Source organism: Lonchura striata, chromosome 35 (genome assembly GCF_046129695.1).
Source record: "Lonchura striata isolate bLonStr1 chromosome 35, bLonStr1.mat, whole genome shotgun sequence".
Taxonomy (NCBI): domain Eukaryota; kingdom Metazoa; phylum Chordata; class Aves; order Passeriformes; family Estrildidae; genus Lonchura; species Lonchura striata.
In genome coordinates this window covers 4,221,570-4,240,260 of record NC_134637.1, presented here as the reverse complement: position 1 = coordinate 4,240,260, position 18,691 = coordinate 4,221,570, and the positions used below count along the sequence as shown (strand labels likewise).

General features: G+C 47.5%; 1 protein-coding gene and 1 long non-coding RNA gene across 2 annotated transcripts; both read right to left on the bottom strand.

Moving 5' to 3' along the window:
• Positions 1-3,804: 3,804 nt before the first annotated feature.
• LOC110481751 (uncharacterized) lies at positions 3,805-7,559 on the bottom strand. The gene is made up of 2 exons (XR_002467301.3): positions 7,452-7,559; positions 3,805-5,560 (listed from the first exon to the last, which is right to left on the bottom strand). It is a non-coding gene; the product is annotated as an uncharacterized LOC110481751 (long non-coding RNA).
• A 5,501-nt stretch (positions 7,560-13,060) lies between these two features.
• LOC110481752 (C-type lectin domain family 2 member D) lies at positions 13,061-18,109 on the bottom strand. Its single transcript, XM_077789591.1, is given in 9 exon segments — positions 13,061-13,265; positions 13,401-13,413; positions 13,416-13,516; positions 13,654-13,757; positions 13,886-14,061; positions 14,156-14,254; positions 14,633-14,689; positions 15,095-15,274; positions 18,005-18,109. Coding segments are annotated over 8 exon segments (729 nt in total). The 5' UTR covers positions 15,120-15,274; positions 18,005-18,109; the 3' UTR covers positions 13,061-13,111.
• Between the last annotated feature and the right edge of the window lie 582 nt (positions 18,110-18,691).

The window sequence follows — 18,691 nt, the reverse complement described above, 5'->3', positions numbered from 1 at the left end:
TTCTGACGTGGGGGTTGGCCAGACACTGCAGTTGGCGCTCAGGACTCTGCGTGAGATCCCCCTCAGAGCTCCGGTTTCAGGCGTACACTCAGGAATGGCTTTCCATGCTTGGGGCCTCCAGACGCCACTCAGAGCTCCAGCGCAGGCAGTGCAAACCTGTGCTCGCTGCACGTGGCAGGATGCCACGGCAAGGTTCCTCACAGAGCTCCAGAATGCCGTTGCACAGCAGCGGCCACCTGTGCTCGAGGATTGACAGGCAAAAAATCCTCCAAGAGCTCCAAAAACTCACTACTTGGTAACGAGTGGTGGTGCTCGAGGATTGCCTTGCCAATTTTTAAAGAGCTCCAGCTTCGACACTGGCTAGCAACAAAATGCTGTGCTCACGACACTGATGAGGGAGTACAACAGGTTATTCTGTTACCATCCATGGAGAAGTCTCCCACAGGTAGAAAAGCTGGAGATGCATCCAGACACGTGTGGGTGCAGGTCTGCAGGGATTCATCATCCTAGTTGGGCGCCAATCTGCAGGGAAGCTGGACTCAAGGACGGTTTGGATGGATGGAGACGAGAAATCTCTGAAGGCTGGTCTTAGAATATATGGTTTATTACAGAGGGTGAAAGGCCTTGCTTGGGGTTGCCAGACGCGACATGTGGCAGGCCCTAGGGCATGGGGGAAGGGAGAGGCAAGGGGTAGAGGGAGATAAGAGAGGATCCCAAGAGGATGTTCCAGGAGAGGTTGGAAGTTCCAAGAGAGTGGAAGTTCCAAGAAAGCATCTGGCTCCTCGGGGACCCCTTATCAGGGGGCTTCAAGGTGGGCTGGAACAAGACTTAGGCCAATGGGGTCACAGACACCTGATGTTTCAGGGGAGGGTTACAGGTGTGGGATGACCCATACATTTTGGGGGGTAAGATAGAACAGTCCATTTGACCTTTGGACCTATCTGTAGGTAAGGGCATTGTTCAACCAGAAGGGGGGATTGTCTTCATCCTGGCTGTACTATTGTCTTCTACTTGTTCAGTAACTAAGGTTTGGTACCTCAAAACTTGTTACCATCTCAATCTCTGTATTTTATAAATCTTTTGCCAGGCAGTCATATTTCTAAGGCTTTGTTTCATCTTCCCCAACATGGGACAAACTGGGCAAGAAAATAAATCCCTGTTCTACAGTCAGACAGAGCAGAGATTTGTTTATTCAGCACTGGGGAGTTGGGGAATCTTTCTGGCAAAAACTCACTTGATCTATACTAACTCTACAAACACATACATAATACATACATATATATATACAGTATACAGCTATATATAGACAATGGCAGTAACATTTAGTGATATTTACACTAACAATAACAGTGATATTTACAAATAGTTCTCAAGAATCAGATCTCCTTGAGGTACACGCTGTGTTGTTTTATATTTTTCTATTATCTACTATATGTAACTTGGTCTCTGAGCAAAGACAACCCCACAAATGGATTTGTCTGTACTCAAGGCAGAATTGATCTAAATTGTCTTCCCTAACAAACTTTTGACATGTACTACTGGGACTAGGTGGCCTTTGCTAGATGCTGCTCTCAATTTTTGAAAGATTACTCTACCCAGTCTTTTTAAGGTGGTTTTTAACTGTCTATTGTACTTCTCTACTTTGCTTGCAGTTAGTGCATGGTAGGGGATAGGCTACATCTATACAATGCTATGGTCCCTAGACTAGGCGTTGATAAAGCTGTTCTTGAAATTAGTCTCATTGTCTCAATCTTCTTAGGGGTACTATGCTTCTAAAGGACCTGCTTTTCAAGGCTTAGGATGGTGTTATGGGCCATAGTGTGAAGCATAGGGTGGGTCTCTAGCGATCTCATAGTGTCTTCTACTACTGTGAGCACATAGTGCTTACTTTGGCATGTTTAGGGCAGTGTGGTGTAGTCAATCTGCTAGGCCTCTCTATACTTATATTTGCACCACCACCCCCTATACTACAGGGGCTTCACCTGCTTGGCCTGCTTGATGGAAGCACATGTCTCACAGTCATGCCAGCACAGTCTCACCTGAGAAATACTGCCTATGGTTAGGTTTACTCTTCGGTCTTGTGCCCGCTTATAGGTGGCATCTCTGCCTTGATGACTTGAGGCATCATGAGCCCATCTTGATAGGAACAACTCTTTCTTATGTTGCTAATTTAAGTCTGTCTTTGACACTTCTATCTTTGCAGCTTGATCTACCTGCTGATTGTTTTGGTGCTCTTTATTGGCTCTAGTCTTGGGGACATGGGCATCTACATGGTGGACTTCCACAGGTAGTTTCTCTACTTTGGTAGTAATATCTTTCTACTCATCAGCAGCTTAAATTGGTTTTCCTCTATGTTGCCAATTAACCTTTTTTTTATTTTTCTAGCCAAACCCACAGGGCACTGGCTACTATCTATGAATTAGTGTAAAGGTAGAGCTTTGGGTTTCTCTTTCAGTAATGTCTAGGGACAGTTGAACAATTTTGAGTTCATCAAGTTGGCTTGATCTACCTTTTCCTTCAGTAGCCTCTGCAACTTGTTGTGTGGGGCTCCATATGACTCCTTTCTACTTTTGTTTCATCCCGACAATGCAACAAGAACTATCAGTAAAAAAAGAATAAAGTGTTTCTTTTGTTGGCAGTTGCTTGTACAGTGGAACTTCTTCAGCCTGTGTCACTTGCTCTTGTTCTTCTTCATCTACAAGACCAAAATTTTCACTTTTTGGCCAATTTGTAATTGTCTCTAAAATCTCAGGGCAGTTTAGGTTTCTAATATAGGCGTGCTGTATGATGAGGACAATCTACTTGCTCAGTGTGGCATTGGTGGCATGGTGGGTAGAGGGAACCTTTGCTTTGAACATCCACCACAGCACTGGTATTTGTGGTGCCAGGAGGAGTTATGCTTCAGTGCTTATTACCTCTGAGGCGGCTTGAACTCTTTCATAGGCTGCTAAGATTTCCTTCTCTGTTGGAGTGTAGTTGGCCTCAGACTCCCTATAGCTTTGACTCTAAAATCTCAGTGGCTGACCTTGAGTCTCATCAGACACCTTCTGCCAAATGCTCCTGGACAGACCATGGCTCCTGGCTTCAGAGCATAGCATGGTCTTCACATCTGGTCTTGTCTTGATTGGACTATAATAGTGAGATATTAGGAAGTTTTAAGCTTAATAATGGAGCTTTGTACATTGTATCTTAAGGCTTACAAGCAGGTATTGTATTCAAAACAAGCAAGCATTGTTTTAACCAAAGGTACATGTGCTTATAGTGGTTGGATAAAACTACTGTCATTATGCTTTTGCTTTGTGTGATTGGTCATAAACCTTTTAAAGTAAATTGTAACATTAAGTTCTTGGTCTGCTGCCTGGGATGTGAGCTGCTGGCATCTTCCCATTGTCATAACTATGTAATGAGATTGAAGCTAAAAAATAAACAGCTCGAGATGCGTTCCTCAGCAGTCCCGTCCCATTTGTGATTTGTACATAGCCCCTGGCCGGCAATAAATGGTGCTCCTCTGCGAGGACAATGGTTAGACTAGAGGAATAAAAAACAAGATTGTGGACAGCACGATTGCCAGAGGCCCAGGTTGTTAACGGGGTTGGACAACACTGCTGGATTGAGGGATGCCCAAGAAAATCTGGGGCTGGCCAATAACATTTTGAGACTTTACAATACCCGTGGATGGATATTAACAAGTGACTTGAAAGTAAAAGGTAACTTCTTGTTGTCTTGTTGTGAGTGAGAATGAGTGAGATATTAAAGAAATAAAAGTGAGTGAGTGTGAATGAATGAAAGTATACGTGATACAGATTGTTGATTTAAAGTTTAACTTTATTTTCTGGAGGAAGGTGGATTATATTATACTAATGAAGATAAAGGATTTTCTATGCTGTGAAGAGTGGGAGGTGTTTAAGCTGTCAGGGGAATGGTTTGGAGCAGGGACGTGTGGGTGGGGCCCTGGGGAAATGAGACAGAAAACCAAAGAAAGGGCCTGGGACTCCTGGAAATGTTGCCTCTCTCTGTCTCCAGTTTCTCTATTCATGTCAGGAGCTCCCTACCTGCATCAGCTCCCTACCTGTACCTCAGTCTCCCTACCTGTATCAGCTTCTCTGCCTGTGTCAGGAACTCCAGCCCTCCCCATCCATTCCTGTCCCCACCATGATTCTAGAGCTGCCTGCTCCTGCTCCTACCTCTGCTTCTTTGTTGATTCTGGCTTTCCTGCTGACTTCCGCTCCTAACTTTGTCCTTTTATTGGTTCCAGCCTCAGTGCCATCCCCTGCTCTTGTCTCTGCTCTCTCAGTGATTTCAGCTCCCGCTGTATCTATGGGAGAGGTTCAGGAGGGGAGCAGAGCCCCACGGTGGTCAGGGTCTCAGGAAGGGACTAGGAATGCCTGTTGCTGCTACAGCAGGGGAGAACACCCTCACTTAGAGGGAGACTTGGAGGTGCTTCAGGGGGAGTGCCCTGTGAAGGAGCGGAAAGGTCATAGGCTCTGTTTACTGGGGGAAGAATGCCATCTGGAGCCTTTGGTAACTTGGGAAGCAGGCCCCCAAAAGGAAGTATTGGAATTTGTAGTTGATTCTGGGGCAGAGAGAACTTGTGTGGTGAAGATTTCAGGGAGATATGATATAGATAGTGACACAGTGGAAGAGGAAGAATGCAGAGAGAGAAAAGTTTAAAATCCCTGCCATTGAAGATGGAGTAATTAAGGAGGAGACTGGAATAGGAATAGATGTCTTGCTGGTTCCTGGAGCAGGCATCAGCTTGTTGGGGAGAAACTTGCAGATGCAACTGGAAATGGGGGTTGTACCATAAGAAGAGAGAGCTGTGCACTTACTTTTAAACTAGTTGTGTGTACACCTCATGCAGTCCAAAGTGTGTTAATTCAGAGGAAAAATAGAGTGGAGAAAAAAAAAAACAAAGAGAAAAAAATGAAAAAAGAAAAAGAGAGGTTGAAAAAGAAAAAAAAAGTGGTTAATAGACTATAATGTTGGAATGTGGAATAATGATAACTTGGTACTGGAGGAGGACAGGAGTTTGAATACAATTTCTGTATGAAGAGCAGGGAGGTGTCTTAACACATGGTTGTTTGGAGGTTGTTCAGTGCTGAACTGGGATTCAGGAAGATCTAGCAGAAAAGCCCTCCTTGAAGGGAAGATAAAATATGCTGATAGTTTGCCCAGATGCTTACAAAAGGAAAAGAATATCAGGGACACCTGGGGATGCCAGGCTGGGGCTTATCAAGTTTAGGAGGTGTTTGGCCGCTCTTGAGCGAGCGACAAGGTCTCAGGGGGCTGTGGCAGGGGCTGTTTAATGTGGGTGACCTGGCGCAGCAACTTCCAGCGTTTGCCCACGCGGTGGAGGTGGCACAGGGCGCGGTTTGCGTGAGACGCTGCTGGGGGCTGGGGGCTGGCTCAGTTGTGCCAGGGTCCCGGAGGATGCGGGGTTGCCGGATGTGCTCGCCGGCCCGGCAGTGGTGCTGGGCGTGGATTGTGCGGGTTTGCCGCTGAGGAGAAGGCTGGCTCAGCGGCGGAGCTGCCGGGGGTGCCTCCCAGACTGCCGAGGTCCCTGTTATGAACAAAACAGCCTGGTTGGGACACTTTAGCTCAAGCTAAGTACTGACATTGAAATGTTAATTACCTAATTGCTCCTGGGAATCACCTACACTCCCACCCAAACTAGGACTGGGATGCAAAATAATCCAGTGGAATCATGGAGGGGGTTTTGGGGATGAAAAACACGCCAAAATGAAAAAGAGGGGCACAGTGGAGGGGGCTGGATGGGTGTGCTGGTTGGGGAAAAGGGAACTCCATCCCTAGTCTGTGTTTGACCTGTCACCATAACCTGCAGAGGACCAGATTGGACTGGGCTGTGGGAAGCAGGCACAAGGAAATCAGACACTCTTCTTGGTGTTACCAAGAGGACAGGAGAGGGATAGCTGCGACTGGATCTCGGTAGCAGGCTCTGCACTTCCCTCCTCCCTTTGGCTACCAGTGTGCCAGGAGGAAGGGACAGAGGATGGTCTGCTGATGGGGACTTCAGATACAGACTGGACACCTCTTCACCTCCAGCTACCAGTGTGCCACGGAGACTCCAGGGACAGACTCTGCAGCCTTCTCACCCTTCGGCTATTGGAAAAAGCTACAACACCCCCCTGCCGAGCTGACTTTTTAATACAGAGCTGAACACTAATAAAGGCATAGACCCTGTTCATTTCAGTCCCGATGGCAGCGTCAGCCCCAGTAGGTGGGTCGAGGGGGAGAGAGAGAAGGCAAGAGGAAGGCGAGGCACACCCCCAGGGTCCCCGCGCAGGTGGCTGTCTGCGAATCCCGCCCGCTCCCGCTAGGGCCAGGTCCGTCCTTGCCGGGGCTGCTTGAAGAGATGCTGAGAAGAGGGGGAGAGGGACCAGCGCAAGAAAGCAATAGATGTGATTCACCTTGTGTCAAAATCGGCCTGGCCTTTCTTGTTTAACTAACTGTAGCTCACAGAAAGAAGAATTTGCCTCTGAAGCTGTTAGCACCGCTGGATACAAGAAGAAGAGGCAGCTGTGGAAAAAAGCTTCTTTCTAAACACAAAATATTTTGGGGAATGCTGGCACAGTATTGTATTCCTTTTGTCACTGTCCCTGTACTATTGAGAAGTCCTTTTCAGGTACTACTGAAGCAGCAATCTGAGGGAAAGAGGGTGGATTCATGCCAGCAGAATCAAAGGACCTGCAAAGAAACCTGAGAAAATGACTATTGAATCGTTAAAACTGAAAATCATGGACAAAGACCCTCTAACTAGTTAAAGTTAGAAAGTGGTGTGTTTATTACACTGGCAGACAGCACGGGGTGAATGTTCATTCCCAAAATGCATGACTGAACCGTACAAGGATTTTTGCCTTCTACTTATTTTCCAAAATAATATATATGCATAACTCTAGAACCTCCCATCCCCACTTTGTATTAAAATGAGGTTATTAGTCTTTCATGTGTGTGCAGTTCTCTTGAATTGGTTCAGTGGTCTCAAACTGGGTCAGTGGTCCCAGGGATGAATTCAGGAAGGTCTTCATCAGGTCTCTGTGACCCTCTGGCATGATCCAAGGCCCTCTGCTTCGTGATGGATTGACATAGAGTCCAGGTGGTTGGCATCATTCTACTGGTTTCAATATGTTCCTATAATGGTTCACTTGCTCCACTTCCTTCTATAAGTGAGCTCAGAATATAACAATTAGCTTTAGCTTAAACATCTAATAATCATTAACTTATCATTGGTGTATTTAACTTCAATATAAATTGGTTCTAACCCTCAGCTAAAATCTTAATTTTTTAAAATCATGTTTCACTATCACATCTAAACCATGTGATACCAAACTGACTTTCAAACAAGGACTGGGTGGTAATGGTCTAGGAAGAGCCAAATGATCCAAGACACGTACAAAGAATCACAGCTAATTGGGAAATAAGGCCAAGCTTACATCAGTGGTTTCAAGTGCTGCCTGGACAAGTCCCGAGATGCCTCTGACACCCTCCTTGGGGAGGAATACTTCCACTTCAAACAGGAGGATCAGGACCGTTTTGGTTCTCATATTCTGTGACATATAAAGAAGAGGAGAAATTACAATTTCCATCAGTGCCATACCATATACCCTGTCTGATTCATCCTAATACTGGACACACTAGCTGGGTTGTATGTAAATGTTTAAATTGTGGAAAAAATTGGTATTGTAGTTCACAAATTTGACCCTCTTATTGCAGGAAGTGTCAAGTACCAAATCTATCCTCCATCCAGACAGAACTCAAAGCAACTGAAGTAATAACTTTGCTTTGTAGGTGGGAATTACTAGTGCCTGTTGAATGGGAGATACCTGAGGTACGGTGGGAAACCACAGTTAAGGAGTGTCAAAAACTATTTGCCTGGAAATCAGCAAAAAAGGACATGACAAGGATATAGAGGGCAAGCCTAGGTTGTCCGCTGTACTTGCCATTGAGAAGATCATATACACCTGCTGTGGGTACCAACCCCATAGGCAGGGAAGGTGGGGGTATAAGCCATACCAGACCTCTGTTATTCCTTTTTCTATCACTCATTCATTGTCTTTTCATTTCTGGGATACAGGCAAGCTCGTGTCACAAATGCTACTGAAAGCATTACATGGAAAGAAACTAAAGTTCCTTTTTTATTACACACACCCATGTCAACAGCCACTGTTATAACCCATCCAAATTAAGTACCTGTAGGCAAAATGGGGAAAAATACTGAATTGTAAGAAACTTAGGAAAAAGTAGTAATAGACCGGGAACTGAATGTCTGAAAGGAGAGAGATGGATTTGTTTCACATTTGACCTTAAGGATACAGTCCAAGATCTGGTAAAAGAACAATTAATAAACAAAAAGGTAAAACCAGCACAGCAATCTAACTCTGTATTGGCCCTAAATTATATGTTGAATTGTATTATAAGTCTCAAAGCAGTTACAGAGATGCTAACAAACAAAGCTGCTTGGCATTGGAATTAATATCAAGTCACCAAAGCCAAACAAAAACTGTGGTGTATCAGAAAAGTTTGGCTTTAGATTATTTATTGGCTAAAGAAGGGGGTGTTTGTGGAAAGTTTATAATACATCAGATTGTTGAAAATATAAGACAATAGGGATGTCATCCTGAAAAAAGCAAAATATATCAGAAAAATAACCCAGGTACTGGTCCAAAATTGGGAAACAGTGTTAAAAACTAGCTGGTGGGGTAAAGTATTGAGGAATAGATTGGTGAAAGAAATTAGGCTTCTTCCTTTTATGTGTTACAACAACTTCCTTGTTTAATCCCCTGTTTTTGAGTAATTAGAATAATTACCAGCATAGTCCAAAGAATGGAAGTGGACAAGAAATATTGCTCAAGCCAAATTATTTATAAAGAATAAAAGGAGGGATTGTTATAGATACATATTATAATACTGGCTTTTTGCAAATATTAAAGTGGATTTTATAAGTGTAGTGTTAAAGTAAATTTGTTATAAATGTATAATTTTTATTTCTGTTGTTAATTAAGCTTAGATATAGTAGTGAAATAGCTAATATAAGTATGCTTGTGTTAAAATGCCTACTTGGATGGGATAACATCCAATGAACTTGATGATGAAGACACTTGCTACAGATCTGCCAACTACCAACACTCACTGTCTGAAGATAATGTGGGCTGGGGCCAAAACTGAATATGATAAAAAAGGACAAAGACCACAACCAAGGAATATGCATACTCTAAAAAGGTGGAACCAAGGAGGAGCCACAGTAACAGTTCTTGGGACATGTAAACTAGTTTGGGGAAAAGTTTACTATGCATGAGTCTATGAATATGCAACAGGCTGATGTAAGTGTTGCTATAGGACACAAGAAAGCACAACACGAGCCACTGCGATGATTCTGACTCCAACCTTTATACTTTTCCAAAGGTGACAGTGGATTGGAGAGTGAATGGGCCACCTCTCCAAAGACATTGGACAAACCACCAGTACATCAACTTCCTCCACCCCCACGAAGGAATGCAAAACAATATGTTGTTTATAGAAAATGTGTGGGAAAGTTTTCTAACAGAATGTAAACTCAGAAGGCTTTAGAAAATCTTAAGAATCAGGGCGACAATAAAGGAGAAGGTATGTAAAGGGGCTCCCCGAAGGTAGCAGGGTGGTCTTGGCTGAGTGCCAAGATGCACCCATCCATAATAACCTTTGCTCTATGGTCCTTGTCTCCTATTGTCCTTTATTAAACTTTTTAAATTTTCACAGGAGAGTGAATGTGTTTTTCACACACATGCGCAGTTGGATCCAAGGGCCTGGCAGGTAACAGCTCCATGCATCTCTTAGCAGCCAGTGGCAAAGCAAACCAGATTGTTTTTCTCCTGCCTGTAGCTCTGATCAGGGACCATTAGAAGGGAAAACACAGCCCTTGTGCTGGAGCTGAGTTGGAGACCTGGTCTGCCAAGCACTATTGGGCTCCATCCAACTCATTTTCTGCTTGTCCGATTGACATCTAGGACCCTGTGCAGAACAGTGAAAGGTTGGTTTGGCCCCCAGGGAAGGAAAAGGAGCCCCTGGAGAAGCTGTACCAGGTGATGCTGCTACTGGAAACACCAAGGATGACCTCAAGGATGACAATCGCTTCCTTGACCTGACTGCTGGCAAGCTGAAGACTGACTTCAGTTCCAGCACCTTCTTCAAAGACATATCTACACCCAATTTGCAGGTGAGTCCACAGCCAGGGGGATGCTCCCAGATCTGGGCATGGCACGGCCTGGCTGAGCACCAGAAGTTCCCCCTTTTGCTGGGGCAGATGCAACAAATTCTTCAGTTGGCTGCCAAGCTGCTTTTTGGCAGGGCTCAGTAGGATGTAATGAAATGGGAGTCAGCTCATGGTCCTGCCAACAGCACCTGCTGTGCTTGGGGCTGGGGGCAGACAGCCCGACCAAAGCAAAACCCCATGGGGGAGCAGAAGTGGGACTCCAAAAGCCATACACTGGCTCCTTCGGTTTGTAGGTGAGGAAGGGCTTGGACTATTCCACTCTACTTGTCCCAAGCTGCGCAACAGCAATGTCACAGGGGTGCTGTGAGAGGTTACGGTGTCTTTCAGAGATGCTCTGCAGCCTTTGGCTGTCCTCACTGTTGTGCTGGACTCTTTCCCTTGTCCCTCCAGCAGGATGAGCTCTGTGACTGCTCTTTACCTTCCCGACTCTTCCCAGCCCATCCCCCTACCTCAGTGAGATTTAGGCTGAAGCTGGTTTGTCTCCTGTGGCCCAGCAGTAACATCCCTTCTGTGGGGAGCTCCAGCACCAGAGCCCAGTACAGAGCAGTGTGAGCTGGTCTGAAGCAGCTGTGCTGCACCCCTGGCTTGGCTGTTTGTGGGAACTAAATCCTGCCTGTGTGCAGTTCTCCCTGCCAGACTCCTGCTGCATCCCCTGCAGCCTGGGGCAGAGGATGGTCCCAGAGCAACTGCCAGAGCTGAGGTTCCTGTGCTGTGGCTCCAGGCAGCATTTGGAATTGTGTTCTTGTCTCCTAAACCTTGTGGGGAGAACAACCTGTTCTGCTAGGCCAGCATTGCCCCTCTATGCAGGAATAAGGATGAAGGGCTTTCCCATTCCAGAGGAGCTGGTGTTGAGCCTTGACAGGGCCTGGCAGGGCTGGAGCTGGATCTCACCCCTTTCTGGGACTCGCTGCCCACCCATCCCCACTGCACTTCTTTATCCAGGGCCAGATGGGTCTGTCTGTGCAAATGGCTCTTAGATGTTTCTGTGTCCATGGATAGGGAACAAACATGGAGACGGAAAGTGTCACACAAAGTGCTTGCACTCTCCATCCTTTCTATACAAAAACCATTTCTGCACACCCCATGTAGAGATCTAAGAAGAATCTATGGAGGGACAGAGATTTCCCACTCACCTCTAACTCTGGCAGCACTTCCCTGATGAGAGGTGACCAGTGGATTTTTTTTCCCAGCTCTGTGTACAGAGTAGCTGTCCAAGAGCTGAAGGGAGCAGCATTTAGAAACAGTTTCAAGAATTCTAGGCAGGAAAGGGAGCTGATGGCCATTCCTGGAACTTGCAGTGTTCATCAGGAGGGAGTACTGGTTCTTTAGGAATAAGGAACAATGGAGACAGAAGAGTTTGGAAAAAATCCCAGCTCTGAGTGGATTTGTGCAAAGAAGGGAGCAGCAGAAATTCTTTGTGTCTGGTTTTGTGGAGACAAGGTCCAAGGAGCTGTGGTGGCAAAGGGTGACAGGGCTGGTGACAAGTGAAGTACTGTTTTGTGACATCCCAGAGTGGCACAGAACAAAGCTCTAAGCACCCACAGTCAAACTGATGAAGTCTCTGTGATGCTGCACATCCTTTAGGAAAAGCTACTGTTCCACAGATTGTTGGAAATACTTCAGGTCTAAGTTTCAAACTGCAATATTTTTACACTCGACACAGTCATGCTCGAGGTGACTGGGAGTGGCTAAGAGCAACTAGAATCATGCTGCAATCTGCTGAGACCAACTGGAAGTGAGTGGAAACACTGGGGGTAAGTGGGATGTACTGGGAGAAACTGGGAATAACTGAGGTTATAAAGCAACCTTAAAGGGAGTTACTGGAATAATGCTGGGAGTATCTGGGAGTGACTGGAAGCATACTGGGTTATTGGGAGCTGGGAAAAAATGGCATCATACTGAGAGTGACCGTGTTCATACTGGAATTATACTGGGAGAGACTGGAGTCATAGTGGGAATAATCATACTGGAGGTGACCGGAACCATATTAGGGGTGAATGAGAACCTGGAACCATGCTGGGATCACAGTGGTATGATACTGGGAGTGACTGGGATCGTAGTGGGAATTACTAGGACCATAACAGGGGTGACTGGGAACTATAAGGCCCATTCTGAGAGTTACCTGAACCCTCTCTGGGTAGAATTAGGTGAACTGGCTCAGCTGGGCTCAGGGTTGCTCCACCCCAGGGCTGCCCTGGATTTCGTTGCTGCCTCAGCCCCACAGAGCCTTAGGGACACTGGAGAGGCAGGGAACATGGAACAGACAGAGACCATGGCATGGCCAAGGGCCACTATTCTCCAGCAGTTTGGGCTGTTGAGTACAGGCTGTTGCCCTTGTGGTCCCAGAAAATGATAAGCAAAAATAATCCTAAAAAACCTCCTTTCCTCCACCCCTCCCTCTTTCCCAGGCTTTACTTTATCCCCAACTCCCGCCCTCCTCCTCACCACCGGTGCAGGGAGAATGGGAGGGGGGGGTTATGGTCACTTCATACTGCTGTTTACCCAGCAGAGAGAGGAGTCCTTGTCCTGCTCCAGGGTGGGGTCCCTTCCATGGGGTCAGTCCTCCACAGAATTCTCCTGTACAACTCCTCCCAGTTTGCCTCTTTATGACCTGCTCCAGAGTGCAGGTTTTGATTGATTTTTTTTTTTTTTTTTGCACAATCATTGGTTTTCACTTTAGCAAATGGACTTATCTCAACTGACAGAGTTTCAGCAAACAGACTCATGCCGACCTGCAAGTTGTTTGCTAGCTAAAATTTAAACAAATAAAAACAACAGAGACTCAGTACCACATTGTGTGGGGTTAACACCAGCTGGTGGTGGATCTCTGTTAAGAGGGAGGTTTCAGGTGGAATTCAGGATTTCTGTATCCTTCTGGACTTCACTGGGGTGTCTCTGCAGGTGGCTGCAGATGGAAAATTTCATCTCAGAGCACCTGTCACTGCTGATCCTGTGGGAGTTCGTGTAGGCGCAGTGGCCATTGCCCTGGATGTCAAACCTGTATCAACAACAAAGTTAGAGCTTATGGGACACAGCTGGGATGGGAGGGATTCCCATTTCCAGAGAGATTAGGAGTGCTGCAGGAGCAGGGACCAACCTTTCCAGCAAAGTCCCCATGAAGAACCCAAACTACCTTCCACTCCTCCCTCAATGGTTTTCATGTTCTTGTTCCCAGGGGATTCATCCAGGGATGTCCCCAGGTCCTCATCAGCATCTGCATCCCACAGATCCTTGGGTTGTGTCTGAATGCTTTGGCACAACTAGGGAAAGTAGTGTTTGATTGCTCCCACCTCAACAGATCTGTATGTACTTCTGCTTCCAGCATCCAGTACCCTGCCCCATCTCAGCCCAGGTCATAGTTTTGTTCTCCAGAAGATGGGACGTACAGGGCATTGAAGAGGGAACCATTGAGCCATTTCCAAGGTCCAGAACCTTCCCTCCAGAGACCAACCCAGAACTCCATGAAGTTCCCATAGCGCAGGAGGAAATGCTGGAAATGGAGAAAGCAAGGATCACAGGTACCTCCATGCTATTCTCTTCAAGCAATTTCCTGCAATTTCCAAATCTGCTCTTCAAAGGCTGTTCCACACCACCTCCTCAGGGGTTTGTTTCTCTTACCAGCTCCTCCCTGGTGTCGATGGTGGCCAGGTGGGCTTGGCGGGAGAGGCAGGAGTGCTGACTCCCTTCCCAGTCCACTTCCTCCTCCAGAAAGTAAAAGCACTTGTTCCCGAAGCCAATCCCACTCTCCAGGCAGCTGGGCAGGGTGGGAGCTGAGCAGGGTGGGTGTTTCCTAGCTGAAAACAAGCAAACATGCCCAAATAACTTATGCTGGGGAGGATTCTCCAGGAAGGAGACTTTTGGGTGGTTCCTGCACCCTCAGCCACTCACCTGCCAGTGTGATGATGGCAACAGTAAGAAGCAGCACCACGGCGAGCACAGTGACCGCAATGGTCACCTTTCTGTCATTGGTGCATCTGAGGCTGAAATCTTGGGACAAACCACGTGGGAAGGGCATGAAGAGCACCCTCTGTTCTCCCAGCTCTCACATTTCCCTTATGGGTAACTTCAACACCTTCCAACACAGCCCCAAAAAACGTTGGAGGCTCCCAGTTGGGCACAAGCTCAGTCTAGGGGGCATCCCAGTGCTGTCATTGGCTTCCAAGGACTTTTGAGTTTGCCCAACCTCCCTGCATCACCTCTATGCCCCCTTCCACCATGAAATGGGCACCATACCCCAGACCTTCAGCTTGCAAACACTGACATTTCTTTCTCCCCCTCCCACAACACCCTTGGACCATTTTAGCTTCCCCCAACACACTGAGCCATATCTTTAAACAACATCCCCATAACCAAACTGGGGCTTACTGGTCCTTCCCTCTGCTCTCTGCTGCAGCAGCTCCATCACAGCAGCTGAGTCTCCACCTGTGCAAACAAAGTGAATTCCAACTCACACTTGGAACTGGGGAGTGGTAAAGTCCTGATTTGAGATATTTTCCTCCTAGGACAGTCAGGCACTGTTGTTCCATTGCCAGGTTTATGTTTGCAGCAGGAAGGAAAACATAATTTCAGCTTCCAAAAACAGGACTTGCTTGTTTTTTTCAACTCTGCTTCAACCTCAGCTAACTCCTGCTGGCTGTACGTGTCCTGAAAAGGTGTTGTCTCGAGGACCTACACAAGTCCAGAAGGGTTTTCAGCCCCAGCCTCCACTCCAGGTCACCCAGGGCACACCAGAAGGTGCTGGGTGACCCCACTTGAGCCAACCTTGATTCCCCACCCTACGCAGGGCAGCTTGTGAAGCTCCTGGAGCAGGGGATGGTGCTTCTGTACCTTCTTCACAAGGGACTTCTGCCATTCCTGGGGCCACAGAGGGGACAGGGACACGCTCCAGGGACAAGAGTGTTCCTCAGCTCCTCCTGCCACGAAGTAATCTTGGTCAACACTCCAAGCTCACAGGGCCCAACCAGGTCCTGCTCCCTCCTAGGGCTTTACTAGGATGCTCCTGTGATCCTAAAACAAAAACAAAAAAAGCTGATAATCCTCCCATCCTCCTGGGTAGTCACAGCTCTCCTCAGCAAAGCAAAGGTTTTCCCACAGGAACAATCTGCTGAATATTTATAAGGAAAAAAATCAGGGAAACAGAGCAAGGGTTGACTGACACAGACTGGAAATACCTGTGGATGCTGCTGTCAAGTGACTGGCAACTGAAAAGAGTTTCTATAGTTATTACAACTATATAAATCACGCACATCAATGCCCAGCAGATGTTTTTGTCATCACTGTAAATTACATTATTACCAGTCCCTGCACCTGGTACTTCTCCCAGGTAAATATATTCCATGTGAGAACCACCTGCTTGTGTCTACAAAGGTAAGACATCCAAAAGGATGTTTTTTCCCCTCCAAATGTTTGAATTTTGGTTTAATTGATGTGTTGTTTTGTTACTGCCTCAAACCCCCCAATTCCTCCTGCTCCAGGCTGCAGCTTGGGGCATTTTGGGGTGAAAAACTGGTGGGGGAGGAAGAGGTGGGAAAAGGAGATGGAGGCACAGAAATTTCTCTCCCTCCAATCTTTTCCTCTCATTTCTTCTCTCCCAGATTTCTTGAGTCCCACCCACTCACACACCTGTTTTGGATCAAAGTAGCTGCTTCAGGAAATTCTGCAGAGTGGGGAGGCATCAGCTCACAAACCCTCTCCCGGGGGCACCTCTGGCCCCTTCACCCACAGGCCACAAGTGCCATGGATGATCTAGGGGTAATGGAACCTAGCAGCCTTCCTATACAGACACATTTCCCACTCCTGGGCACAGCCTCTGCCCCACAGAAAGGCTCCAACTCCCTTCCAGAACAAGAGTTAAAATAAACTCTCTCTGGGCTTGGAAGCAGAAGAATGATGCAGGTTTTTCCTCTCATCCCTCATACCTGCAAAGGGGCAAGTGGGAGGAGAGCTGGGGAGGGCAGAAGTGGAGCTGGGGCCAGTCTCTCCCCTGCAGCAGTGCAGGGACACAACTGTGTCTTCTCAGGGTGGCTTTGCTCATGTGAAGTTGCATCAAGGGGTGTGAGGGCCCCCAAATACTAACACATCACAATGGCACTGCTGCAAGAGCTAGAAGGGGCTAGAAGAAAAAACCCAATAAAATCACTGAAAACCACTTACAAGGCAGCAAAAACTAGAACTCACCTTAAAAACGCATCCAGACACTCAAACCAACCCCATGGTGGCAAAAGCTTCAATAAAACCAGCTGTAATGAGTTCGGGGTTTTATTCCCCTCTCTTTAATTTGCTACATTTATTTAATCAGTTGGTTATTTCAATCCCCTCAAAGATGAGGGTATGATCTGGGTGTTCAGCTCTATCCCATCCGTGGCATCTTTCCAGCCAGTGCCAACTCAATCAGCCCTGAGTTTTACATAAATAAGCTGCTTTTCCAGAACTCACCCTCACAGCCAAGCTCATGGAGACTGAACCAAATCCCTGGGGCTGTGTAAGTATGAGCTCATAGAGAGTGGAAACAGATTCCTAAGGCTGCTTAAGTATTATCACACACTGGGAATGAGGGCAAAGCATTCACAGTCACAGTCTGAGCACTTGGCTGTGCTCCAGCAGTTTGGGCTGTTGTGCCCAGCATGTTGCCCTATGGCTCCCAGGAAAGGCAAAGGGGTGGAGAATACCCTCCAGAAACTCTTGTTTGCTTTAAGCTTTATGTTTAACATTCCCATGTAATGGTTTGAGTCTGGCTGAGTGCCTGATGCAACCAAGGCTGCTCTGGACAGTGCCTTTCTGCCCCAGACAGGGCAGAGAACACCCAAAGAAAGGTTCTTGCTTGGACCAGGGCATAGAGAGGGCTCTCCCCTTGCACTGCCATGGGCATAACAGAGCTGGCGTGGGGGGAAATTATTTGAATTTATATCCAGTCAAACCGCAACAAAAGAATAAGAATTCAACCACATCCTAGTAAAACTCATTTCCCTCACCCCTCTCTCCTTCCCAGGCTTCATTTTATACCCAGTTCACTCCCAGTGGTGCAAGGGAACTGAATGGGGATAACGGTCACTTCATGCTGCCCCACATCCCCCTGGATCAATCCAAAAAACCCTTCCCAGGAGTTCCCCCTATCTGGTCTCTCTCCATTGGAATTCTGGGGTCCCCACAAACCCTGATGATCTCCCCTCTTTCGAGTCCAGCTTAGGGATCCTGGGGGGTTCCGGGCTTCCTTTTCCCTTGATTCTGCTTCAGCTCCCAGGTCGTCCCAGGGTCGCCCTCTTGAGGGTCCCCTCCCTCCAGGCACTTGGGGCTCCTCCTTCTCCCTGCTACCCCTTTCAGGGTCGGGCATCCTGACCTTCCCTCATCTCTGTTTTCCCCTACCCCTCCAGGCTCCCGGGGGTCCTCCAACTCTGCTATCACCCTATCTACCTTCCCCACTCCAGGGGCCCCATGTTACACTCCCCTGGTTCTCCCGGAGATTCCCAGAACTGATGTCCTGCCCCGCCAGTACTGGGCTATTGCAACATGGACACCCCCCCCACACACACAAAATGTCCCCCCACAAAGGGGCATTCGAGGCTCATGTCTGGAGTTCTGCAAGTTTCAAACACACCCCCATCCCCCAAGAAAAACTGCCAGGGAAATGCAAAGATACTTTGCATTTCCAGAATCTGCAAACTCCAAACACCCCTCAAAAAAAATCCCTGCCAGATACCCCCTAATATATTTGGGTCAAACTCCCCCCTCCACAGTCACCTGAGGGATGTAAGGGGTGTGATGCTCTTGGGGCTACAGGGACGGTGTACAGAGCGAGCAGTATCCCTCCCTGCTTCTCCTTCTGCTTCTTTTCATGCTCCTCCTCTTCCTGCTCCTCCTCCTTATCTTCTTCGTCTCTTCCTCCCAATTTTTTTCCCATCCCTTCTGCCCCACATCGCCATAGCACTGGCTGGTGGGTTGGGGGGAACTCCACCAGGAATAAACACAGGGGGGAATCCCCTCAGTGTGCATCTGCACCCTCATCCCCCACCCTGAGCCCAGGGATTCATTCCAGGGCTTAAGTCCTGAGTGATAAGGGTGGACACCCATGGAACTGCCCTTCTTCCTTTCCAGCTTCATCTTTTCCCTCCCTCTTCACCTCCTTTTCCATCGTTCCCCCCAATCCACTGACCTCTCCAAACTCAATTTGTGTGTCCCATCCCCCTCCCTCTCTATTCAGGGATCCCAGCTTCTTCTTTTCTCCCTTTCCCATCGTCCCCCGAGTTCTCAACCCACCTCTTCTGTGCTTGGTTTTGGGAGACCCAGCCCCATCCTGTTCAGTTTGGGCATCTCACCTCCCCTTTTGCTCAGCTGGGAGTCTCAAGCTCTCTTCCCCCCTCTTTCCCCCTCCCATTCCCCTTGCTCACTCCATGGATGGGCAGGCTCCCAGCACCACCAGTGCCACCC